The sequence below is a fragment of the Schistocerca piceifrons genome, chromosome X (assembly GCF_021461385.2).
Source record: "Schistocerca piceifrons isolate TAMUIC-IGC-003096 chromosome X, iqSchPice1.1, whole genome shotgun sequence".
In the NCBI taxonomy this organism is placed as follows: domain Eukaryota; kingdom Metazoa; phylum Arthropoda; class Insecta; order Orthoptera; family Acrididae; genus Schistocerca; species Schistocerca piceifrons.
In genome coordinates this window covers 689,857,740-689,885,332 of record NC_060149.1, presented here as the reverse complement: position 1 = coordinate 689,885,332, position 27,593 = coordinate 689,857,740, and the positions used below count along the sequence as shown (strand labels likewise).

General features: G+C 37.9%; 2 protein-coding genes across 2 annotated transcripts in view; one reads left to right on the top strand and one right to left on the bottom strand.

Annotated features, from left to right (window-relative positions):
* LOC124723222 (apoptotic protease-activating factor 1) overlaps window positions 1-21,787 on the bottom strand; it is a 282,007-nt gene extending 260,220 nt beyond the window's left edge. The window contains exons 1-2 of the mRNA XM_047248407.1: window positions 21,035-21,787; window positions 15,703-15,927 (exon numbers count right to left, since the gene is read on the bottom strand). Of these exons, the coding sequence (XP_047104363.1) occupies window positions 15,703-15,927; window positions 21,035-21,172 (363 nt within the window). The 5' untranslated portion in view covers window positions 21,173-21,787. The remainder of the gene's footprint in view (window positions 1-15,702; window positions 15,928-21,034) is intronic.
* Window positions 21,788-24,183: 2,396 nt separating this feature from the next.
* LOC124722619 (piggyBac transposable element-derived protein 2-like) lies at window positions 24,184-24,783 on the top strand. The gene has a single exon (XM_047247754.1). The coding sequence runs from the start codon at window positions 24,184-24,186 to the stop codon at window positions 24,781-24,783; it is 600 nt and encodes a 199-aa protein (XP_047103710.1).
* Window positions 24,784-27,593: the final 2,810 nt, after the last annotated feature.

The following is a 27,593-nucleotide window of genomic DNA, read 5'->3' as shown; positions in this document are numbered from 1 at the left end:
ATCATAAAATTCCAAGACCCCATGATTGAAAATGACAAAAGAAACACACAATCTCCTTCAGCATGCATCTCTTGTAATCATCGCAGAACTAATGTAGAGAAATTAGGGCTCATATGGAAAGACCCTGCGAGTCTTTCTTCCCATGTACCATCTATAAACAGTAGGAGCAAGAAGGGTGCATGTTCACAAGCTCTTTGTGACATAAGAGAATTTAACAAAGAATGCAGAACCATCTCTGAAATCATCTCTTATAGTGGGAATATCATCTTACCAAATTTTCACATGACAACTTTCACATTTTCAACTGTCCCCTATGATTTAAATTATTACAGTTCACACACCAGTATATAAATAACCCCACATCTATGTATCCACCCATGAATGGAAAGGAAAGTTATTAATGGATGACTTTCGATACTCAGCAGTGAAGAGAGAAGTAATAATACCTGAAATACTCAACAAGAATGAAGCAGCTAAAATCATTCTATAACTTAAAATAATAATAATAATAATAATAATAATAATAACAGAAATAATAGAAACAGTAGATCACATCACAAGCAGATGTACAATACTAGCAAATACAGAATACCCCAGAAGACATGACAATGTCGCAAAAATAATACATCAACAGCTTGCCTTACAACATAAACTTTTAAAACAACACGTTCCTACATACAAGTATACACCACAAAATGTACTGGAGAATGATGAATACAAATTATACTAGAACAGAACCATTATAACAGATAAAACAACGCCACATAACAAACCTGACATCATACTCACCAATAAAAAGAAGAAATTAACACAACTAATCGAAATATCCATACCCAATACAACAAATATACAAAAGAAAACAGGAGAAAAAATTGAAAAATACATCCAACTGGCTGAGGAAGTCAAAGACATGTGGCATCAGGATAAAGTTGACATCATACCAATTATACTATCAACTACAGGAGTCATACCACACAATATCCACCAGTACATCAATGCAATACAGCTACATCCAAACATATATATACAACTACAGAAATCCGTAATTATTGATACATGTTCAATTACCCGAAAGTTCCTAAATGCAATATAACACATACCGTACAGTTAAAAGGAAGTGACGCTTGATCAAGGTCCGCGTCACTCCATTTTTAACTGGACTTAACGTCTGAGAAAGTGAAGGAAATAATAATAATAATAATAATAATAAACCTGAAAATGGGATATGCCAGTATTATTTCCATCTCTAAGCTTGTTATTTGAGGTAATTTGGAAAAATGAATGAAATCCTATAGACTAGTTAACAGCTCTGATAAATACAGTGGAACCTCACATAGCGAGAATAATTTGTTCCAGACTCCTACTCGTCATGCGAAACACTTGTTAAGCGAAACAATTTATCCCATATAAATTAATGTAAAATACGATAATGCATTCCATGCAGAGAAAGTACTAAAAGTTTTATCTTATTCATACCATTTGTTATATAGACAGTATTATGTACTTTATTACTCATGGTAGATAACTAATGGTTTTTTACTAGGAAGCTCCCTATAGTAATTTGTTTCTGTCGACATGTCAACACTTGACGAAAATGCAGCACAGCGTTATTGTCAAATAAATTTGTAGGGTGCACAGCCACTGCTTTATTGGGGTGACGATGCAACCGATTCCTATACTTTCAGCATTTCTCTTATTGTGCCCGAAGATTTCTGCCTTTGCTGTTATTGCCTTCTCCTCCTCCTTCTCCTCTGAAGAACTCCTGGTCACAACTTCCTGCTGTGAAACATGCTGCAACTCCATAAGCTTTTCAGAGTCATTTCTTGGCTGTGATTTTCCACAAGCTCATTGGTATCATTGTTATCCACTTCTAGTCCCACGCTCTTGGCCAAGGACACAGTCTCACTGACTACAGGCTCCATAGGTACTGACTCAAATACCTCACAGTCACATTCAACAACACACTCGGGCCAACGATTCTTCCAAGCAGAAGTGAGAGTTCTCTTGGTAACCCCTTCCCACGGCTTCTCAATCATCTTGACACAGCCAACAATGTTGCAGTGATATTTCAAAAACACTCTGAGAGTGAGACTGATAGCTTTAGTCAACTCAAAGCAATGCTTGAAAAGTGCTTTAGTATAGGGCTTCTTTAAGTTAGAAATAATCTGCTGGTCCACAGGCTGGAGTAACAGAGTGGTGTCGGGAGGCAGAAATTTGATCTTGGTGAAATGAAATACTTCAAGGAGGTAGTCTTGTAGACCTGGTGAATGGGCAGGAGCGTTATCCATAACAAGCAAGACATGGGGTGACAGATTCATCTTGAGCAAATATTTTTTCACCGAAGAACCAAACACTTCATTAATCCAATCTCTCTCTCTCTCTCTCTCTCTCTCTCTCTCTCTCTCTCACACACACACACACACACACACACACACACACACACACACACACACACAAAAAAAAAAAAAAAAGAGAGAGAGATCGCATGTCACCCTAGCCTTGATGGACCTCCACTGAAATTTAACCTGCTCTTCTGGACTTTACACATCTTGAAGGCTCATGGAGTTTCTGAATGGTAAATATGCAGCAGTTTAATTTTCAAATTGCCGCTTGCATTGGCACAGAATAGCTGTGTGAGACGGTCTTTCATTGGCTTGTGACCAGGCAATGCATTTTCCTCTGCTGTTATAAAGGTACGCTTTGGCATCTTTCTCCAGAATAGACCCATCTAGTCACAATTAAAAACCTCTTTCAAAAGATACCCTCAGGATCTGCGAGTATCCTGATGTTGCTGATGAAATTCTTTACTGCCTTTGTGCCAGAGCTGGCTACTTTGCCACGCCTCACAACAACATGAATGTCGGTTCTTCTCTTAAAACTTCTCAAACCACCCATGGCTTCCCTTAAACACTTATTCGACCCCTGATGATCATTCTCGCCTTCTCACAAATAATGTTTTCAGTAATAGTGTAATCTTGCAAATGTTTTTCATTTATGTACATAAGGAGCAAGCTTTCGACATAACCCAGAAGACGAAACTGTTGTTTAGATATGCTTGTCATTCTGTTTGAAGCATCTCTCTCCTTAATCTTGTCCTTGTTCTTGAAGATAGTGCAAACAGTTGACGTAGTCAGATTGTATGTGCATGCTAAATCAGCAACGCTCACACCACATTCCCGTTTCTCAATGATTTTACGTTTTATTTCTCAGGTCATTTTCTTTCTCTTATGGTCGTCTTCTAGTGGTTTTATCTTTGGAGAAATTTATAAAGGTTATTAAAATTCAGAAAAAAAACAGTGTGGACACAAGTTTAGAAAAATGTGTGATCACAAGCTGCACTAAGATGGCAGCAGAAACAGAGCTAAATCCAGACTACAGTACGTAATAATGACATTGTTCATATGCCACTGCTGACAATGAAAGATGTTCATATTGTTGAATGTTTTCCACGCCACGCGCGAATGGCTAGTGATGTTACACTAAATCACCACCACTTCATCACTCATTATGTGAAACATCACTCGGTAAGAGAGTCATTTTTTTTTTACGATTTCTTTTGCTTGTTATGCTAATTGCGTGTTATGGGAATTGCAAGGTTCCACTGTACACTGAAGACAGAAGATAATAAGAAGCTAGTAATAATAAAGGCGTTAGTCTATTTTTGGGTCCATATAAAATACTATCCAAAGTATTTCAAACCAAGGTAGAAGAAAGACTAAATGATGAAATGAGTGAGTATGAAGTAAGGTCTGTAAAGATACATCATGCACTGAACAGATCTTCAACCTTAAATATATCATAAAATACAAATGGTGGGAGCAAATAAGTGTGTAGCAATCATCATCAACTTGATGCCTGCTGATAACTAAACAGCCAAATTTTCTAGTTGTGCACATGAGTTTATACCAACAACTCACAGGTCACTGAGAGGCCCACAGTTCTGCTTCCCATTCCATAGATGTTTGTGATATTGGTTGCAAGGGAAGTGAAACATGCAATGTTCTGACTTTCTGAAGTAAAAAAAAATAGAAGATGAAATGAAATAATAACCATTTATCAGTCAATGAATGTATTAAAATAGTGGGATTTTGTATTACTACTATCCAGTCAGAGGAAGATGGCTGTTGTCCTTAGAAAGCAAACGCTTAGGTGTACCTACAGGCTGCTTCACATTGTTATATTGACCATTCCACAGTACAACTTTTAAATCAGTGGAGAGACATTGCACAAACATGCTTAGGGACCTTTTTATTTCCACAAAATGTTTTAGCAGTATAAAGAATACAGATTTTCATAACTAGTATAACTAACACAAGAAATGAACATTAACAGAATCTAGGTAAATCACCACATACTACACTGTACTGCTAGATGACAAGCTGATTCTTAGTCATCCTGTATGGGAGTTGTGTTCTTCACCAAAAGGCCAAATGCTGCTGGAGGAAGGAGGGAAGGGGGAGGGAGGAAAGGAGGAAGGAGGGAGGGGGAGCACCTGGTGCTATTGTGAAGGGAATGCTTAGGCATTTTGTGGCAGTTTAACTCCAGATGAGCAAGAAGTGCGATATCAGGAAATTTTATCATTGCCAGATCATGGATGCTCAAACATGGCACATTCCACTTTGAAGGTCACGTAGACATTGGGCTTTCCACATGTCACCATGCCAAAGATATACTGTCAGTACCTTGATTTGGGAATAAACTGTTGCCACCAGGTTCAACAGCATCGGATAAAAATTGTGTTTATAACACACTGTAACAATATGACAAGTTGGAGAGGCCATGGCAAAAGACCACCATTTAGGCAGGTGGTTGAGGAATTATTGAATGTAGAATGTTTACATAAACAATAAAGTGGGGATCCCGATAAGTCTGTCATTGTGTTTCACCAGTAAATGATGCAAAAAAGTACCGTATGGCCATGTACATCCCGCTGTCCACATACAGCAGGCCAAAGGCAACCCGTACCTTCGGTACACTGCACCATCCAGTCACAAACTGATTATATTTGAGTGGCTTGAGGAACATTCCACAGTATCAAGAGTTTGTGTGGTCATTATATGAAATATGCATACACTGGACCCTCTTTTTGACTTGTAGTCAGTAACTGATTGTTCAAAGATCGAAATTCCTCCAAAATGTTTTTGGCATTTTGTGTAGTCCATGCCTAGAAAGATCACAGGCACTTAAAAGATGAAAAAACTTCTGTGACCTGACCCTCTTAGATTTATTTGAAATTACTGTGTAATGGCTGCTAAAAGAAATCAAATATATGACGTGCAGAAAAATATTGATTTATTCACAACTTCCTTTATAACAACGAAACTGAGTTCATATGAAAGTACTTTAGAGGGCTTTCATATGATTTAAAACATAATTTGTAGAAAATATACAGGGTGGAGAAAAATTGTGTCACAGAATTCCAACCCTGGATAACTGATGCCAGTAGGAACCAAAATTTCTAATGTTGTGCAGGTACACAATGCATCATTTTTAAACTACGGTAGCTTGACGCCACACGTTCCAATTGGCTGTGGGCCTGCCCTGTTGCTGTTCGTTGGTTGACAGGCAGCACTATGGTTGTCAGTTCACGCGCAGAAACGTCCCTCGTCCCATCACTGCCCCAATGTGATATGCACACATGTCGAATAGGTCTTGCTGTTTGTCTCCACATCATGTCAGAGACATTCATACGTAGGCACACACACGTCACCCTTGATTTAGTCATACAGTAAGCATGGCGGCACAGTATTCATCTGAAGAACAAAAAGATATGGTTTTTGTTTATGGACTAGCCAACAGTAATGCGCATGAAGCTTAACAGTCATGTGAGGAACAGCAAGATGCCACCCACACCCTCAAGTCTGCAACACCTGTACACTGATCAAATTATGACACCTGAACAATTTTGTATGTTTGCCAAGGATAATGTAGAAAGTATTGATTTCAAGTATGCTACTATGGAACATAATGAAAATGAAGTACTGAAAATGAATAACTGCAATTTACAGAGAGATTTGAGAAATATGGCAAAAACTTGTAAACCTTTATTCCCCTAAGCAAGAACAAAATAACAACAAAGGCATATTCGGACTCTAAGGAAAGGAAAATTGAACTGGTGACAGCTGTGAACAGTGATCCATTATGGTGGAATCACATCAAACGATATACTGATTGTGCATGCAGTGGGGACACTGGTGGTCAGCCTGTGTAGTTGAGGGAAAAAAAAATTCAGGAAAAGGATGAAATCCTAGTTAGCTTCTTACATCTACATGCACCATCTACAACTTTCACATTCCCCAGTCATGCAGACATTCGTTCTCTCAGCGGCAGGGAAGTAAAGGCAATGTGAACCCTCAAATTGCTGTAGGGCAAACGTATACATTATCCCATTAAGATATGGTGATGTGCAACCAACTGATTGGCTAAAAACGTGGACTGATATGACTCATTTCAATAAGTAACAGGAATTAATAACTAACTGATTTTTGACCTATCTCAGGTATTCTGATGTATTTCTTTGAAGGTCTGCAACTCGTTATATTTTCTAATTCAATGCTGATAAGGAAAATATTGGTTTCTTTTTTCACCTGTTATATGCTATTTTATTTTGACATTCACATTTAACTATACAAAAACACACACCTACTAATGAGAAGTAGACCTAATATTTAAAATAAATTAATTTCTGGTGGATTTTTATAGCTCCAACTTAAACATAAAATTACTTATCATAGTAATCTCACATTCATCCTAAGTTGAAACTTTCATAATATGCAGAGGAAAACAGTATCTTTCACGTATATACCTTTGAGAATTTTAAAAAACAGTTTTTCAAAATTCAGTACATTTAATAATGATGTTTTTATTTAAAAATGGATATTTATATTCAACTAATTATGTTTTCTATCATATGAAAGACCTTTAAAATAGCTTTCAAATGAACTCAGTTTCATTGTTATAGCTTAATTATACAGAAGCTGTGAACAAATCAATACTGTTCTGCAAGTAAAAAATTTTATTTTTTCCCTCCTTTTTTGAGCACCCATTACTCAGTAACCTTTCATCAGTAAAACAAATTGTTTTGTGTATCTATTTGTGAATACTGCAAGCATACTCAATGTCAAATAAATAAAAGAGGGTCAGGTTGAAGACCATACTTTCATTTGTTGATTTAACAAGGAATGACCACATATCTAAATTCACGAATGCAACAAAATTGTATCTGATACAATGAAATGTATGACTAACACAAAATTGTTCAGTGAATCCTACACTTTAAATATGTAGCCGAAGTGAAGAACATGATGCATCTAAAAATTTTAATGGTAACATATATTATACATTGAATAACTGTGCACATTATTCCACACTTCAGCTGCACATAGGTGCACTGTAAAATTTAATACACTGAAAATCAAATATGCAACACAAAAATATATTGTATCCTGACTTATACCTATTGTCAAAATTTTAACTGTCATAAAAAAAAAAAAAAAAAAAAAAAAAAAAATCGACTACCAAGTGTAGCATAATGCATATCCAAGAGGCATAAACAAATATTCAGCTAAATATTAATGAAAACATGAATGAAATAGATAAAGTACAAAAGAAAACATTGTGTCCCTTTCTACACTTCAACTTCATAGTTCTACGAGAGAATACGACACAGAGAAAACAGTAACTTTACAACACAAAGTACGAACAATGGTTGTACAAGTGAGGTATTTCAAGAGTCCATAAACAATGATTGGCAATTGCATAGTTAAAATAACATAATGTATAAGAGGGGTGCCAAATGATCTTGACACAATGCCAAAATATATAACATTACCCAAAAAGAAAGAAGACCACAGAATACAAAACCAAACGTTTCAATTACTTCTCATTTTATATACATTAATTGAATGTTGCTATATTTAATTACTGCCAGTTCACTCTTTTTTGGCTACACTTCACTCAAAGATGAAGATACCTATGAGAAGCAGTCAAATGAAAATTGAATACCTGCCTCAATGGGACCACGGAATGGTTCCATACAAAAGTAATCACCACACACATTAAGTTATTTATCCCACTGGGAGAAGAGACAACCAATTCCTGTTTCATAGCATGCAGTCAGCTGGTGACTCATCCATAACCACACCTACTCTTGCACTTTGTCATCTGACTGAAACTGGTGTCCACACACATCTTTCTTCAGGTCACCAAAGACATGAAATTTACATGGTGAATGATCCAGGTTTCCCAAGCAAATCACTGAAGCGCCTTCATCTAATTGGCAGTGTGGGGCAAGTATTATCGTACAACAGGACGATTCCATCCGACTGCAATGCTAGGCGTTTTGGTTTTATGGCACATCACAATTTCTGCGAACTGTCTCTGTAGCACTGCTCACTGATCACAGTTTCATGCTCTAGGAAATCAAAGATCAGGGGGCACATGCAGTCGAATAATGTCATCATGATCTTACTGGAACATGTGTGAACAGCTTTGGATTTCTTTGGCGGGAGAAATGTGGGATGTCTGCACTGTTGGCTTTGCTGTTTGCTCTTGGGCTCAAAATGGTGGCACAATGTAAGCTCACAGTGACCTCCTCCTTCAGCTGGAGTAGCTCTCTGCTCAGTGAGTTCCTCAAGCATGGAGCCGCAATCAATGAGCAGAATTATGGAGATGCTTTGCACACAATGTGATGCACCATAAAATCAAAACACCCACTAATGCTGCCAGATGGCATCATCCTGTTGCACAGTAACACCCGCCCCCACACTGTCATTTGGACGAAAGCCACATTCCAGTGATTTGATTGGGAAACACTGCAACATCCTCAGCACAGCCTGGATCATTAACCATGTGAGTTTCACACCTTTGGCGCCTGAAGAAAGATGTGCGTGGATGACGAGGAAGTACAAGAGTGAGGGCAGTTGCGGATCTGTCACCGGCTGACCATGTTCTATGAATCAGGAATAATCTCATCTCCCAATTGGGTACATGTGTAGCAATTACTTTTGAATGGAAATATTCCATGGTCCTGTCGTGGTGAATGTTTGGTTTGCATCTGACTGCATAGCCGTACCATAAGTGCAACCACAACGGAGGGGTATCTGTTGAGAGGCCAGACAAACGTGTGGTTCCTGAAGAAGGGGCAGCAGCCTTTCCAGTAGTTGCAAGGGCAACAGTCTGGATGATTGACTGATCTGGCCTGGTAACATTAACCAAAACTGCCTTGCTGTTGTGGTACTGCAAACAGCTGAAAGCAAGGGGAAACTACAGCCATAATTTTTCCCAAAGGCATGCAGCTTTCTTTACTGTATGATTAAATGATGATGGCGTCCTCTTGGGTAAAATAGTCCCCCATTCAGATCTCCGGGCGGGGACTACTCAAGAGGATGTCGTTATCAGGAGAAAGAAACCTGGCATTCTACGGGTCAGAGTGTGGAATGTCAGATCCCTTAATCGGGCAGGTAGGTTAGAAAATTTAAAAAGGGAAATAGATGGGTTAAAGTTAGATATAGTGGGAATTAGTGAAAAATGCTGTATCATGCATGAAGTTTCAACATTTATTCTTTACTGCTAGGACAGTCCTGCAGTTACTTCAACTTAAGCAAATCCCAGAGACCTGGCAATGCTTTTGATGACTTTCAACTGTGAAGTGCAAATGGCTGTAGACGAAAATAGCTGTCTATAGAGCTATGAAGAGGCACTGCCACAAAGACATTTGCAAAATCTCATTGCAGACAAAAGCAGCAGCTGCTCTAGCATGCAAAAATTGTTACCTAATTCCACAGGCCCCCCCCATGAGCCATGGACCTTGCCATTGGTGGGGAGGCTTGCGTGCCTCAACGATACAGATGGCCGTACCATGGGTGCAACCACAACGGAAGGGTATCTGTTGAGAGGCCAGACAAACGTGTGGTTCCTGAAGAGGGACAGCAGCCTTTTCAGTAGTTACAGGGGCAACAGTCTGGATGATTGACTGATCTGGCCTTGTAACACTAACCAAAACGGCCTCGCTGTGCTGGTACTGCGAACGGCTGAAAGCAAGGGGAAATTACAGCCATAATTTTTCCCGAGGGCATGCAGCTTTACTGTACGGTTGAATGATGATGGCGTCCTCTTGGGTAAAATATTCCCTTATTCGGATCTCCGGGTGGGGACTACTCAAGGGGACGTCGTTATCAGGAGAAAGAAAACTGGCATTCTATGGATCAGAGCGTGGAATGTCAGATCCCTTAATCGGGCAGGTGGGTTAGAAAATTTAAAAAGAGAAATGTATAGGTTAAAGTTAGATATAGTGGGAATTAGTGAAGTTCGGTGGCAGGAGGAACAAGACTTTTGGTCAGGTGAATACAGGGTTATAAATACAAAATAAAATAGGGGTAATGCAGGAGTAGGTTTAATAATGAATCAAAAAAATAGGAGTGCGGGTAAGCTACCACAAACAGCATAGTGAACGCATTATTGTGGCCAAGATAGACATGAAGCCTAAACCTACTACAGTAGTACAAGTTTATATGACAACTAGCTGTGCAGATGATGAAGAAATTGATGAAATGTATGATGAGATAAAAGAAATTATTCAGGTAATGAAGGGAGATGAAAATTTAATAGTCATGGGTGACTGGAATTCGACAGTAGGAAAAGGAAGGGAAGGAAACATAGTAGGTGAATATGGATTGGGGGTAAGAAATGAAAGAAAAGCTGTCTGGTAGAATTTCGCACAGAGCATAACTTAACCATAGCTAACGCTTGGTTCACGAATCATGAAAGAAGGTTGTATACATGGAAGAACCCTGGAGATACTAAAAGGTTTCAGACAGATTATGTAATGGAAAGACAGAGATTTAGTAACCAGGTTTTAAATTGTAAGACATTCCCAGGGGCAGATGGGGACTCTGACCACAATCTATTTGTTATGAACTGTAGATTAAAACTGAAGAAACTGCAAAAAGGTGGGAATTTAAGGAGATGGTACCTGGATAAACTGACTAAACCAGAGGTTGTACAGAGTTTCAGGGAGAGCATAAGGGAACAATTGACAGGAATGGGGGAAATAAATACAGTAGAAGAAGAATGGGTAGCTTAGAGTAATGAAATAGTGAAGGCAGCAGAGGATCAAGTAGGTAAAAAGACGAGGGCTAGTAGAAATCCTTGGGTAACAGAAGAGATACTGAATTTAATTGATGAAAGGAGAAAATACAAAAATGCAGTAAGTGAAGCAGGTAAAAAGGAATACAAACGTCTCAAAAATGAGATCGACAGGAAGTGCAAAATGGCTAAGCAGGGATGGCTGGAGGACAAATGTAAGGATGTAGAGGCTTATCTCACTAGGGGTAAGATAGATACTGCCTACAGGAAAATTAAAGAGACCTTTGGAGAAAAGAGAGCCACTTGTATGAATATCAAGAGCTCAGATGGAAACCCAGTTCTAAGCAAAGAAGGGAAAGCAGAAAGGTGGAGGGAGTATATAGAGGGTCTACACAGGGGCGATGTTCTTGAGGACAATATTATGGAAATGGAAGAGGAGGTGGATGAAGATGAAATGGGAGATATGATACTGCGTGAAGAGTTTGACAGAGCACTGAAAGACCTAAGCTGAAACAAGGCCCCGGGAGTAGACAATATTCCATTAGAACTACTGACAGCCTTGGGAGAGCCAGTCCTGACAAAACTCTACCATCTTGTGAGCAAGATGTATGAGACAGGCGAAATTCCCTCAGACTTCAAGAAGAATATAATAATTCCAATCCCAAAGAAAGCAGGTGTTGACAGATGTGAAAATTACAGAGCTATCAGTTTAATAAGTCACAGCTGCAAAATACTAACGTGAATTCTTCACAGACAAATGGAGAAACTGGTAGAAGCCAACCTCGGGGAAGATCAGTTTGGATTCCGTAGAAATGTTGGAACACGTGAGGCAATACTGACCCTACAACTTATCTTAGAAGAGAGATTAAGGAAAGGCAAACCTACATTTCTAGCATTTGTAGACTTAGAGAAAGCTTTTGACAATGTTGACAGGAATACTCTTTTTCAAATTCTGAAGGTGGCAGGGGTAAAATACAGGGAGCGAAAGGCTATTTACAATTTGTATACAAATCAGATGGCAGTTATAAGAGTCGAGGGACATGAAAGGGAAGCAGTGGTTGGGAAGGAAGTGAGACAGGGTTGTAGGCTCTCCCCAATGCTATTCAATCTGTATATTGAGCAAGCAGTACAGGAAACAAAAGAAAAATTCGGAGTAGGTATTAAAATCAATGGAGAAGAAATAAAAACTTTGAAGTTCGCCGGTGACATTGTAATTATGTCACGAGACATCAAAGGACTTGGAAGAGCAGTTGAACGGAATGGACAGTGTCTTGAAAGGAGGGTATAAGATGAACATCAACAAAAGCAAAACGAGGATAATGGAATGTAGTCGAATTAAGTCAGGTGATGCTGAGGGAATTAGATTAGGAAATGAGACACTTAAAGTAGTAAAGGAGTTTTGCAATTTGAGGAGCAAAATAACTGATGATGGTCGAAGTAGAGAGGATATAAAATGTAGACTGGTAATGGCAAGGAAAGCGTTTCTGAAGAAGAGAAATTTGTTAACATCGAGTATTGATTTAAGTGTCAGGAAGTTGTTTCTGAAAGTATTTGCATGGAGTGTAGCCATGTATGGAAGTGAAACATGGACAATAACTAGTTTAGACAAGAAGAGATAGAAGCTTTCGAAATGTGGTGCTACAGAAGAATGCTTAAAATTAGATGGGTAGATCACATAACTAATGATGAGGTATTGAATAGAATTGGGGAAAAGAGGAGTTTGTTGCACAACTTGACTAGAAGAAGGGATCGGTTGGTAGGACATGTTCTGAGATATCGAGGGATCACCAATTTAGTATTGGAGGGCAGCATGGAGGGTAAAAATCGTAGAAGGAGACCAAGAGATGAATACTCTAAGCAGATTCAGAAGGATGTAGGCTGCAGTATTGGGAGATGAAGAAGCTTGCACAGGATAGAGCAGCATGGAGAGCTGCATCAAACCAGTCTCAGGACTGAAGACCACAACAACAACAACAACAACATTTTAATTACTGATACAATGTTTTCCAGTACCACAATGCATTCAGCTTGGCTCTAATACACCTTGACTTTAGCTACAAAGCTCAAGTACAGAATGTGATACAATTTTTCATTAGAGTAATTAATTTCATTATTTCACAAATTTAACTGTCATCAAAGTCTCAATTTTAGCTACAATGCTAATGTGTAGAATATGATACACAGTCCTACATTTTTTCCATGATTCTTTTGTTTATAATTATTAAGAAAGGTAACCCTACCAACACAACCAACTTTACACTGGGATCACAATAGTTAAACAAAAGTAACTGGCGTAATGTCACTTTTATCCTTTAATCTTTGGCAATCATCCAAAAACCTCAACTCCTACAGGAGGTTCCAATAACTACGTAATATTTATGAATCTTTTCCTAGTATCTAATTTTCCCACGCACCTTTCATGTTACAGATAAGCTGTGAGAACATGGTTGTCACAGTGATTGTCACTGAGGCAAACAATACTTTCATTGTACACAAATCTTTACCCTCTACTACATGTGGGTCAATTTGTAATCTGACTGTGTCAAGGTTGCTCTCTATCTGAGAAAAGCACTGACATACTTGACTACAATAGACTCTTGTTTACAAAGGTCAGAAGTTTTCACACAAATCTTCTGTGTTGATGACACCTTTCCTTTAAAAATGAATATTCTCTGATTCCTCAACTGGCAGAACTGTGCCTTTGAAATATTATGTTACAACAAGAGAGCATGTTTGGCAAGAGAGAATGCATTTGATAACATATTTTTTTAGTATTTGTTATCTATAGTAATTTCATTTTGCTTTGTGAGATGAGTGGATTTAATGACACATTACAAGTTTCTGTGGTGCCTTCATGTTTAAAATGATATAAAAAATGATCGACAAAAAAGTAATGAAAGATGACACATGCATGTACTTAACTTCAATCTTTAGAGGTGAATAAAACATATTACTTATGCTCTGTTATTTCCAAAAAGTGTTTAAATACATAAATACTGAATTGTTTTAATACAGTCAAAGATATTTTAACAACTAAAATCAGACACCATATAATATCCATCCTATATGAAACATTCTTTCATAATGATGAATTGCTTTGACTATTATATACAACTACAATTACTATCAGAGCAATTTTTGTTTGCCTTTAGACTCCATGGACCTCACACATCAGAAGTTGATAGGCCTTGCTTAAATCCCAGTCACATCAGTGACTACCCGTTTTTGTGGTTTATTTGTTTATTTATCAAGGGATCACCTACAATGATATAGGATTTATCATCATCATGGAATGAAAATAAATAGCTCAAAAATATACAACCACATCAAATATATAAGTACACTTCTACAATGACAGAACAAGTGGTCAGCCACAGCCTCAATGAAGGAACTATTCCAGCATTTGCCTGAAATGACTTAGGAAAACCATCCTAAATCAGGATCGCTAGACAGAGCAAACTCCATCCTCCCGAATACGAGGTCTGTATCTTAACAACACCACTGCCTCATTCAGTTGGTCCCAGTACTGTAAAAACAATACCATATATCACTATGACCCTCTGTCAATTTATAAGTCAAGTTCAAGTAGTTCATGTGTCTGTAAGATATGTATGTACATCAATTGTTACAGATACTTCCCATAACGTAACTGCTCTTGTTGTTTCTTTCGCTGTGATCACTACTAGTGCATAGAGTAACTTATCTTCTCCGGAGGTCTCCCTTCAACATTTTCAGAGTATGGAACAATCCTTCGATTCCTGTGTTATTAACAATAAGATCTATGTTATGGATCCTTTGCTCGTTTTGTTAGTCTATGAATGATGCAATATACAACATTCACCAAAATACTCTGGGATTTCTTAAGTAATAGTATATTTCTGTATTTACCTTGTGACTGTAGTCATGTATAAAAGTAAATTCATTCAATATGGAGCAAAAGCTGGCAATGATGTAACAGCCTGTCACTACAATCGAGATTGCAGGTGTGTGTGTGTGTGTGTGTGTGTGTGTGTGTGTGTGTGTGTGTGTGAGAGAGAGAGAGAGAGAGAGAGAGAGAGAGAGAGAGAGATTCAGAAGTCAAAGAATCACCACGTTTAAATTTGTTTAAAATTTAAGTTCTTGACTATAAGATAATCTGATAAGTAAGTTGCACCTCCTACCATCTTGGAGAGAAAGCGATCACTGATGTCTGTGACATAACAAAGGGAAATCCCAAACTAAACCAAGGTATGATGCCAGTAGATAGGCTGAATCTACCAAAAACTTGTAGTTGGCTTTGACCTGTGACGTACTGATGATGTGGCTTTTGAAAAACTAAGACAGAACAGTAGACTAATTAAATTTTACCTCTTTTTTTGAGTATAGGTTGTGGTGACAGAGTGATCTGTAGCACACCCCAAGGTCTAGATTAGATTGAAAGGTGACTATGTATGAGAATCAGAAAATCCAATGAATCTGATATGAGAATAACTAAAACTTTGTAGCATGGTGCATATTTTATACATGCTAGTTTTCAACGAGTGATTTTGTCTGCCTTCTGATCAAAGCAGACAAGTGAAATCTTTATTTTAACTTAGAAAACCCTTAACATTAGCTATCAGAAGAAGAGTCACTTACAGTCTCCTGTCTTTCTACGTTGTGTGGTGGGGTGCGAGGTATTCCACCTAACAGTAAGGCATCTAGAAATCTTTCTTCATCTTGACTTGGATCAGTGTCCTCTATTAACTTTGAATAAAGCCACTGGTACTCATTCTTCAGATTTCTCACGAAATTATCAAACGCACATGAGCCTTTACTTGGAAGCAAATCGAGCAAGTGACGTACTCTGGCTTTTCGTGTTTTCTGTAAACAACAAAATATTGTAAATCGGCAGTTTGTGGAAATCAGTTTTAAAGAATAATTCCAAAACACAAAAGGGTCACATAATTAAACAGAGCTGTCATACAGAATTATTTACAATTTCGTACAGTAAGCAGAACCTAGAAATCCAAAAGAAAACATTTCAGCTTGAAACAGAATGAACTCCCAAAAGAAGACAAATAAGCCCCATTAAAAAAACAGTTAGAATCACATTCCCTGAAATAAATCTTCATATACTATACTATGCAAATACGCTTAGCTTCTTAATGGTAAGTAAAAAATTATCAACAAAACAATACAGGGTTATTCTAAATGAAGGACCCATTTTCAAAAATTCATATGTATTCAAGTACAAATCCAAAATGAACAAGCTTTATCCCAATGAAAAGAGGAAGTTTCAAAGTTTTTGGCAGGTGTTTGCAGGTGGGCGGTGATGGTTTCAGAAATGGTCAGCAGAGTTCGCATGGCAATGGTGCCATCATTCCATCTCACTGTCAGTTGTGAGTGACATAGCAAGCGTGGAGCACAAGGTTTTGTGCGTTCTTCACAAAAAGTGAGTCACAAATTGCAGTGCAGCGGGCATTTCGTACTGAATTCGGTATTCAACCACAAACTCACAAAAGCATTAGCCACTGGTTTAAGAAATTTAAACAGACTGGGAATGTGTGCAAAAGAAAAAGCACAGACCGACTGTGTGTGTCAGAGGATGATGTCCTATGCATTCAAGAAAGTTTTGTGCTCAGCCCTAGTAAATCTACCAACAGAGCCAGTCAAGAGCTTTGAATACCCCAACCAACTGTATGGAAAGTTCTGAGATGGCATTTGCTGTACAAACCCTACCGATTACAACTTGTGCAGGTTCTCAACCCCAATGACAAAGAGAAGCATCTCGCATTTTTGTGGTTATGTGCTAGCAAAGATGGAGGATGATGCATTTCTACAGCTTGTAATTTTTAGCGATGAAGCGACATTTCACCTTAGTGGAAAAGTCAACAGACACAATGTTAGCATATGGGGTATGGAAAATCCACATTCACCATTCTAATGTGAAAGAGACTCACAGAAGATCAACATGTTCTGTGCTGTATCCTGTACAAAGGTTTATGGGCCATTTTTCTTTGCAGAAAGAACTGTAACGGGAATCATGTACCTGGACATGTTGGAACAATGGCTGTTCCCTCAACTTAGGGAAGATTCCCAGGACTTCATTTTCCAACAGGATGGAGCTCCAGCCCATTGGCACCATTATGTATGAGGGTTTTTGAATGACTCCCTTCCTCAGCACTAGATCGGTCGCAGGGGGTTTGAGGACCTGGCTCTGCACTTCTGGCCACCAAGATCTCCTGATCTCACAGCCTGCAACTATTTCTTATAGGGTTATGTGAAGAAAGCTGTTTACGTCACACCTCTACCAACCACTCTGAACAATCTGTGGAACCAGATCACTGCAGCCATGCGCTCAGCAACAGCAGATATGCTTTCACTTGTGTGGGACAAGTTTGGCTACCACGCCGGAGTTTGCCGTGTAGCCAACAGGGGTAACATTGAACATTTATAACATTCCTAATTATTAAAAATCTTGTGATGGACTATTGCTAGAAAGAAACCAAAGATCTCAATGGTACCAGCAAGGGTGGAGAGAATAGATCTCGATATGCTGTAACAACTAGAACAAGACACATTTCATTTAACAAAACAAAATACACTTTGTGTCCGACTTTGATAAAATGGCAGTGTGTTGGCATCTGGTCACCAGAGGTGGTGGCAAGAGCTCAGAATAATAGAATTAACCACTCCAATCCAGTCTTGACAATCAAGGGGATTTTTTTTTTTCATCACTGTAATTCCAAGTACAGCAACTGAGAGTTTTAGTAATCACAAAATTACCTGACGAGGTAACAAAGTCTCTGGCATGAGTGGTGCAACTGGTCTGTTGGCTTCTGGGGGGTCTATACTGAGATGTTGCAATGCAAATCAAAGGAAATCTAAACTTTCTTTGGCACACTCAACATTAATGCATCCCTAAAGTGAGGAAACTCTACAGATTAGGGGAAACTCTTAAGGGGAAAAAAAGAAACTGAAAATTTTAGCTGCACTAGAAACAAGATTTCCAGATGAGAACACTATGGATTTTGGAAATTCCACACTGTTCAAAGTAAAACATTCAAAAAAATCCCATCTGGGGTGTGAATTTGCCATTTCAGAAGATGTTCTTAGTTCCATAACGGAAGTAAAATCTATGAACAACAGATCAATGGTAATTTCCTTAATCTGTGCAAATAAAATGTAATCAGTAATTAATGCACATATGTAACTCAAAAAAGACAATAAAACAAACAGACAAATCATGGGAGGTGGTAGAAAATAGAATCACAATAATTCCAAAAATCATGTGATAGTTCTAACAGGTGATTTTAATGCACACTTAGGGAAAGAGAGAAAATCCAAGAAAACAACTGATAATTTCCCTGCACACACATGGGCATATCAAAACTGGAAGAGACTGGTAGAACTGAGTAGAAATTCCAACCTCAAAATAATGACAATCCATTTCCAGAAAAAAATTTTCAAAATCCTCATGATGATTTCCCAACAACAATATTGGTGGATTCCATATCACAAGAAGATTTTTAATGTTCATTAAATGTTCAAGTATGCAAAGGCGCAAATATTGGCAACAGACCACTACTTACCCCGAGTGAAATTAAATTTAAAGTGCCAGAAAGTTGGCAAAAGGATGTTCGTGATTCCTAAATTTGACAATGACAAAATGTAACCACCAGTACTAGCAAATGAACTCGACGAACACAGCACAAACTTCAGAACAACTCAAACACAAGCTTATCAAAACTACTCAAAATCAGATTCCTTTAAGAAGGAAGGAAGGAAGATTGGGTTAAGCACCCTATTGACATTGAGGTTATTAGTGACGGAAGACATGCTCGAATTGTGTTAAGGCTGGGGAAGGAAATCGGTTGGGCCCCTTTAGAGGAACCATCCTGGCATTTGCCTGGAGCAATTTAGGGAAACCATGGAAAACCTAAATCTGGATGGCCAGATGCGAGTCTGAACAGCTAACCCCTGTCACCTCACTCGATCAGATACCTTTAGAAAAGCAGAAAAAGCATCACTGGTGGAAGATTGTGAACACACAGTAAAATCACAGCACAAAGATTTTCAAGCAATGGGTAGTAACAAATCAGAAAATGCTCATGACATTATCCTGACAATTACCAAATAAATATCAAAACTAGACAGGCAAAAAGATCATATGAAAACAATCAGCTTCATGAAACTGAAGAAGACTTACACAAAAAAGTTAGGAATTCTTATAAAACCCTTAAAACAAATCTAAATATCAATATCTCTGCTTCAAGGAGGAAAATGGACAATTGGCACTTAACAACCAAGAAAATTGCATCCAAAACGATTGTCGAACAGAGAAAATTCCTGACGACTGGAAAACTATAGATCCACTATATAAATGGGACACAGAACAGATGTTGATAATTATTGAGGGATTTCTCTTCTTTCTATTCCATACAAAATTCTATCTCAATGTCTCTTGGACTGAGATCAACAACAACTTTAATACAAAAGTGGTGAGTATCAAGCAGGTTTCAGACTGAACTGAACTTGTTCAGCACAAATTTCAATCCTGAAACAGCCTCAGACAACAAAGAATTCGTAACAAAGTACAATAGGGAATATGTTAAGTGTCTCTTCCAAATTCTGAAAGAACAAAGACTGGATCCCAAAACCACTACAATTATTAGTGGACCATGAAATGCTGCAAAATCTAAGGTAAAATTCAGGGAAGAAATTTCAGAATAATATGAAAATAAAACAGAAGTGAGAAAATGTGACTGTCCATTGGTTTTCAGATATGTTTTAGATAATGGAATCCCACAGTGCTGAAACTAAAATCAGAGCTAGTAACTGATGCACCAGTAAAATCAGAGGAACCTATATTAGGATAAATTGCTAAGCTTTTGCAGGCAGTCCAGCTATTCTCTGTCACCACATTCAAACCGCACAAAGACATATACAAATGCTTACAGAAACAGCACAAATGGTAGGGGTACAAATAGTGTTTGAGAAAAGAAAATACAAGCCAGGCAACAACATGGAACACGAAATTATAAAAACTGAATATGAGAAAACTTGAGAGTTTCTCAGTTCAAATACTTCTGAGTAACAGGCATGGTTAATACTGGTAACGAAATTTATTGTCAAACTTTCAGGTTTACAACAAACATCTATAACAAAAAATGCCTCTCAAAATACAACAAACTGAGACATAGACATGACAGCAGTGTCTTTATGGGGCTGTGACACTCATTTTACACAGACATATTGAAGAAATCGAAACAAGAGGATGAAAAGTAATAATTAAAATATTAGGAAGAAATTATATAGCACAAGGAACGTGCCGACTGTAACGTACACTAACATGTGCTCGGAAATTGGGGAGGAGGGGGGTAGGTTAAAATTCTATGGAAATACTAAAAGAACGGGGCCAATCAGTTTAACTAGAATGGTTGTTGAATACTAAAAATCTACAGTAAAACAAAAATAAACGACAAAATGGATCGGTGCTGTAAAAGACGGCCTGAAAGGAGGAGGAACAACGCACCATGTTATACAAGAGAGGAAAACATTTAGGCAGAAAATTCACGACTGGGGAATTTGACTTGCACAAAATCCAGGAAGATGGGAATAATTTGGTTTGCTGACCGGAAACTAGAAAATTTTGAGACAAGGAAAGTAATACGGGCACTAAGGAAAACTAAAACACAACACTGAAAATAACCTATTTTGTACAATGCATGGTCTAGTACTGCTCAAACGTGAATAAGTTATAATAAATAAATCAAATCAAAGAAAACTCTCTGGAGCCATAGAGGCTTCAATGATGACAGATAGACAAAGCCCTTAGTCACCTTTTCCGATATTACCTCAGACGGAGAGCTTTGTTGTAACGAAGCGATAAAATATGAAACAAAGGAAATCAGAGGAGGCATACTTCCAACGAACATAGAGAATGAATAATCAACAACTCAACCAACAGCTGACGTTATTTACTCACTTCAGAAAATATACTTTCCCGTTCCTCTTCAGTTATTACGCCAGATGAAAGAAGGCCGTCCACAATGTCGTCAACGTCAAGATCTTGAACAATTTCATCTCTCAGGTTCTGCAGTTTTAACCTCTTTATCGTATCCATCCTACTGATCTGTGGCACCTGCGGTACTTTCCCAACACCAGCAAAGGGAAATTAGTCACCAAAGTCACTAACAAATACGGCTCCAATAACTGCATTTGTTCGAATTGAACATATGCTCCTTTCTTGCGATAAGAATTAGCGAAGCATCTTATCACCATCACAACAGACCAAGCAACTGTTTACTGTGTTTGTAAACTATAAACAATTAGCATACGTCGCCGATAATATTTGTTTGTACATTCAAACAATTGCTCGTCCTTGGAAGAGTGCAAAGACCTCTTTTAGTTGACAAATGACATGTAATTTGCAGAGTGTTTCACACACGACCGCGAGAATTTCATCAAAGTGTTGAAGGTCGATTCGCACGTGACGGAGCAGAACTTCAATACATTCAACAATTGCATTTCAAATGACGAACTGTACGGGATGCAACATCAAAGTTCAGTTCTTAAATTCACATTGATGGGCTATGGGTGCGAGGGACAGTGTCGTCGTCTGCTAACATCGAAAGTTAACATATTTTCGCTGGCTTACTCATTTTAAGACTTCTCTAAACAGCCAACTTATGTCTAATTTAACCACACTTCTGGAGCAGCTCTTGCGTAGCATAGTTACCACGTCACCGAATATTTTAACACAAGTGGGAATAGCTGCAAGCCAAGATAAAACGTTTCTATTTGCTTTGTTTCTGTTACACAATGCAAATGTTCCATTACGATTTGGATATTATTCCCGTGAAGTGTATTCTCCCAAGAGAGGCTTTTGTTTAACAAATCGGCTCATATGAGCAAGAGATTTGCATAGACATGAAATATGCGCAAAATTGTTAGCTGGACTTGAACATTTGACCAAAATTGCAAACATTTGTTGGCATTATATTCGCGCAAATAAATCGCTGCGCATGCACTGGAGACCGCCGCAGATCTGGCACACAAAGCGTGTTTGAGTTAGGTGTTTATTCAGTATTGTCTTCCTAGTCTTCGTTTGCATATTGAATTAAATAATTACTGATACGCATCGTTGCTTTACCGAGTTCATTGCTAATTTATTGAAATATATAGCAGTGATACGTGTTTATGGAAAATTAAGCGCAAACAATACAGCAATGGAGATAAAAAGGCAGCTACTTATAATTCCCAAAGTTTATAACAGGTTGCTAGTAGATTTCAGGCAGTGAACTGCAAACCACCCCCCCCCCCCCCCCCCACCCCCCAATTATAGTATGTAGAATCAAAGTAAAAGGTACCTCATTGATGATTAGCAGAGAAAATGGAAATGAGAAACATAAGGGATGTGTCGAAAAATAACAGGAAAATTTGAAGAAGTTCATAAAGAAATGAAAAAAATTGTTGACAAGAAGACTTATGTGAACCACCAGGCACTGACAAATTTGACTAACCGAATGATAGCGCAATTCAGTCACATGAAAAGGATTTACTAGAGAAAGGTAGTAAAACAAATGGTAAAATGTGTTACAATATACACCAAAGTAATCGCTAAAGAATTGTAAGAAAAATCTTAACAAATAAAAAACATATGTATAAACTTAGTTAGGAAAAAAACATAAAAAGGGTAGAAAATGAGTGAAGACGGACGTCAAATACAGTAGAAATGCAAACACTCATTATCTAGAGGGAAAATGCGAAAAACTGCAAATTTTTCAAAGGAAACAAGTCATCGTTTTCAAGAGGGGCTTAGAAAAGAACAAAACAAGAACAAATGCAAAATGAAGACCATTGTTCAATGATGGTTAACCTATTTAGGGATATTGGCACATATGTGGCCATTAACCTTATGCTGAATATCTTGAAGAAAATGAGGTCCTGTAATGGGCAGTGGTTACATTTGTGGCCATTGTGTTCCCATAAGTTGCCTACCTTGTCCCTAGTTCATTACTTTTGACTTTTATGGAGAGATATATTTTTGTATCTGTGAACAGCTGTCTGTTGTTCAGTATGTACATTTGAAATAATAATTTACACTTTTCTGCAGGATAATTTTTCGTCTACAATTTTTTATTGTGTGCTTTGACCATATATTATTATAATGTTACTGTTAAAATAGTGATATTTGGGAACTATTTTGTATAAATCGACTGTTTACAAACGTACACATTTGTGGACACAGTGCAATAGGTAACATAATCTGAAATACAACGTAACCACCAGTGTCTCGTCCGCCCCTGGTAGCTGAGTGGTCAGCATGACAGAATGTCAAACCTAACGGTCCAGGTTCAGAGAGTTTCTCCACTCAGGGACTGGGTGTTGTGTTGTCCTTATCATCATAATTTCATCCCCATCGACACAAAAGTCGTCGAAGTGGCGTCAACTCGAAAGCCTTGCACCAGGCGAATGGTCTACCTGATGGGAGGCCCTAGCCACATAGCATTTACATTTTTTTTTACCAGTGTCTCAATTATAGAATACCGTGTTTGACATTTTGTTACTTTCACTTATTTTACAGTTTCTCTTCCATCATTATTAAAAATGAATCGAAGGAAAATATTGAGCCCAGAGGAAATGTTACTCATTTTTAGATTCTGTTGATGATGCCAATTGTTCTGATTTGGATGAAATTACAAGTGATGAAGAAAATGATATTTCTGATGATGATTGTGATGATGATAGTGTTGTTGGTGATGACATTGTTGCTAGTGGTGATTTAGCTGTTGATAGCGCAATTCAGTCAATGACAGAGCAGACCAATAGTGCAACTACAAGTTCCACAGTTTCGAATTCTCCAACATCTTCCAGTATTATATGATATCCAAACAAGGACAATAACTTCGTTGGTAACATTCCCGCATTCTGTGGCGTTTACAAAAGCAATAGTGATCTTTCAGTAGAAAAGACACCATATTTTTACTACTGCAACATGTTCACTCCTGAAGCACTGGACATGATAGTTAGAGAGACAACACGGTATGCTTTTTCAAATGGTGAATGCAATTTCTCCGTCTCAGTAAGTGAAATTCATTGCTTCTTAGCGATTGTGACATATATATAGCGATTATGACATATATAAAGTACCCAAACTATCGTATGTACTGGTCAAGTAACCTAGCTGTGAGAATGGATCTTATTGCTGACATTATGTCACTAAAGAGATCTGAGAAAATAAAAACGTATTTACATTTTGTGGACAATGACGAAACCCCTGAAAACAACACTGACATGTTTGTGACAGCGAAACCCATTTTGAACATATTGAGAGAGACATTTTCAGGGACAGTAACTCCTGCTGAATATCAATCTATAGATGAAATGATTACCCCCTTCAAGGGTAGAAGCAGGGCAAAACAGTATATAAAGTCTAAACCCAAAAAGTGGGGATTCGAAGCATGGGTAAGCTCTAGCTCAGATGGATACGTGACAGTTTTAGTGATGTACCAAGAGAAAAGGCAGGGACAGAATAGCACACTGAGCCCTAACTTTGGTCCTATTGGGAACACTGTCGTAAGATTCTGCCAGGGGCTAGAAGGAAAGAATCACAAGATCATTCTTGACAATTTTTTCACAACAATCCAATTGCTTTCGTATTTGAATCAAAAGAAAATTCATGTATTGGGAACCATAAGGTCTAACAGACGAAGTGTGCAGAGAGTAAATTGACCAACAGCAAAGCTCTAATGAAATCAGGTCGAGGGGCAATGTCTATTGCTACTTCTAATGAAAATATTATAGTTGTGTGATGGGTGGATAGAAACATTGTCCACATGATATTTACCTTTGCTGGAGGGACATCAACTGATACTGTCAAAAGATGGGATGTGAAGAACCATGCTCACATAGATACAGAGAAGGTATATGGTTTAGCATGCTACAACAAATTCATGTGTGGAGTAGACATGACTGACCGGATGGTTGCACACTACCCTCACACAATGAAGAGCAAGAAGTTTTATTTGAGAGTATTTTTCCACTTCTATAAAGTTGCACTAGTAAATGCATGGGTTCTTTACAAAAGAGACACTGAAAGAAATATTTCTTTTGTAGAATGCAAGGCATCAGTTGCTACAACAGTTATAGGGCTTGGAAGCCTGAAAAGGAAGCATGGCAGACCATCAAAGACCCCTGACCATGCTCACGTGAAGAAAAGGCAACGCACTGGATGTTCTGCAGATACAAGACTGGATGGAACAGCCAATTTCCCTGAAAAAAGGAATGTAAGTATCCTCCTAGGTGCAGAAATAAAAACTGCAAAAGAAGAACAAGGTACATTTGCAAAAATGCAATGTTTCTGTTTGCCCAGAATCTCTGGAGTTCTTCCACAATACATGATGTGAACAATGTCTTGTTACTTGAATTTTGACATTATTTATCACATTTTTTGGATTCTTTATGTTTTCACTATGTTTCCTCTCATGTAACTTGCTATGCACCGTGTACACAAATGTGTCCATTTGCTATTTCGTTGTTGTACAGTAAATTGAAACATTTGTTGAAAACTATATTTGTAATGACTTCCTTATATCTCAAATATAATGTTAAAACAATTGTCAAAATTGAAATGATTAAAATAATTCTACCCTGAAGAAGTTAAGCTATGCCGTTTTTGGGCCAAGGAAATGGATTAGAGTTTTTGGCTTTTTGTGGAGAGGGATAGTGAAACATATAAGTAAGTTGACAGTAGCTTCTTACCTTCTCATAAAACAGAAGAAGGGGCTGAGATAGAGTATAACTGAAGGCATTATGCAATGGCGAATGTAAAACTAAATTTAAGGCAAATGTGACTGAAAACCCACATATGAAGACGAAATTTTTTGTTTGTGTATCTGGAGTAAAAAGATATTCTGACAGAGAAGCACACCAGCAAAGGGAAGCACTGCTTTTTCCAATTGTAATGTGTTTGTATTTTGAAAACAGAGAAACGTTACTAGTTACTAGTATAGAGCAGTAGGAAACCCAGGTGACATGGTGCTACAGTCATGGGAAGTTCACAAACCCAACTTAGTTGGTTGTGAGAAATTTAAAAATTAGCAGAGAATTTACAAATCAAAGATTGCAGATGATGGGAAATTTAAAAAAATGGGGAAATTAAACAATATCAAATATGGTGGTGGTGGTGGCGAATTTAAAAACTGGCAGGAAATTAAACAAAAAAAACAGTATGGTGGAAGTACCCCAGTTGTGTTTTGTATCCCTCATTCACACTCCTCTTCAGTCAATCAAAGTGTAGTATCGAAAAGATGTGTAAAAATGGAACCACATATGCAATAAAAAGGTAAGTAACCACAGCTGAAAGTCAAGGACATGAATTATTTCCATGGAAGTCAAATATATTTGTATACCTCTGGCAAAATATTAAAATTACGCATTAAAATGACCTCAAGTTGCGTTAAATCTATGAAAATTATAGATATTGAATCAGTGGTATCTTATTATGATACATAAAAGCGGTGTCAAGTTGAGTTATTTCTATGATCTTTGTAACATATATATACATCTTATGTAATATTAAAATGATGCATAAAATGAGGACAAGTTGCAATAATTTCTGTGAAAGTCAAAAATATATACATAAAAGACATACACACACTACTGCTCTCTCTCTCTCTCTCTCTCTCTCTCTCTCTCTATCACTCCACATTTGCCTTGTCATACTAATATACACAGTCCAGTCACATTAATATGACCACCACCTACATTCAGTGTCAATGTGTAATAATCTCTCACAAATGACAAGTAGTGGCAGAGGCAGTGGAGGGTATATACAACTTTTTGGGGGCTCAGAAAACTGTGCAGTCTTTATTGTAATGGGGAAACAGAGCAATTTATCTGATGTCCAAAAGGGCACCATCACTGGCTTTGAGAACAATGGCGGAAGCATTTCCAAAATGGCTAAGTTTATAAACTGTTTGCATGCTGTTGTAGTTAAAGTATAATGTGGGTGGTAGAGTGGTGTTATCCAAAACTGGCGTAGAGGCAACTGTGGTGCACCATGTGCCATAGGTGACAGGGGTGACCAATGGCTTCAGAGATGTGTACTGTTGAAAAGACATGCAAAAGTTGAGCAACTGACCACCTGAATGAACAAGGGGCTGCCATTAGCGTTTCCTCAATGACTGTTCAGTGAATATTGGAGTGAAGAGGCCTCCACAGAAGGCGCCAGGTTCATGCACCCATGCTGACTGCTGAATGTATCTCATCGATGTACCTTGAAAGAAAAAATGTGGTATGAGATTTGAACCATATACATCTCGCACATTGACCACAAGAAGCAAATTCGAGAAACTAGAGCCAATACAGAGGCTTACGGACAATCATTTTTGCCACACACTATTTGTGAGTGGAAAAGGATTGGAGGGATCAGATAGTGGTTCCGAAAGAACAATCCACCACACACCATTAGGTGGCTTGCAGAGTATGATGTAGATGTAGCTGTAGACCAAAAACTTAATGCTTACTGCTGTTAGTTTGCT

Coding starts and splice junctions, on each gene's coding strand:
- LOC124722619 (XM_047247754.1), top strand. CDS start 24,184: ATGACATATATAAAGTACCCAAACTATCGTATGTACTGGTCAAGTAAC.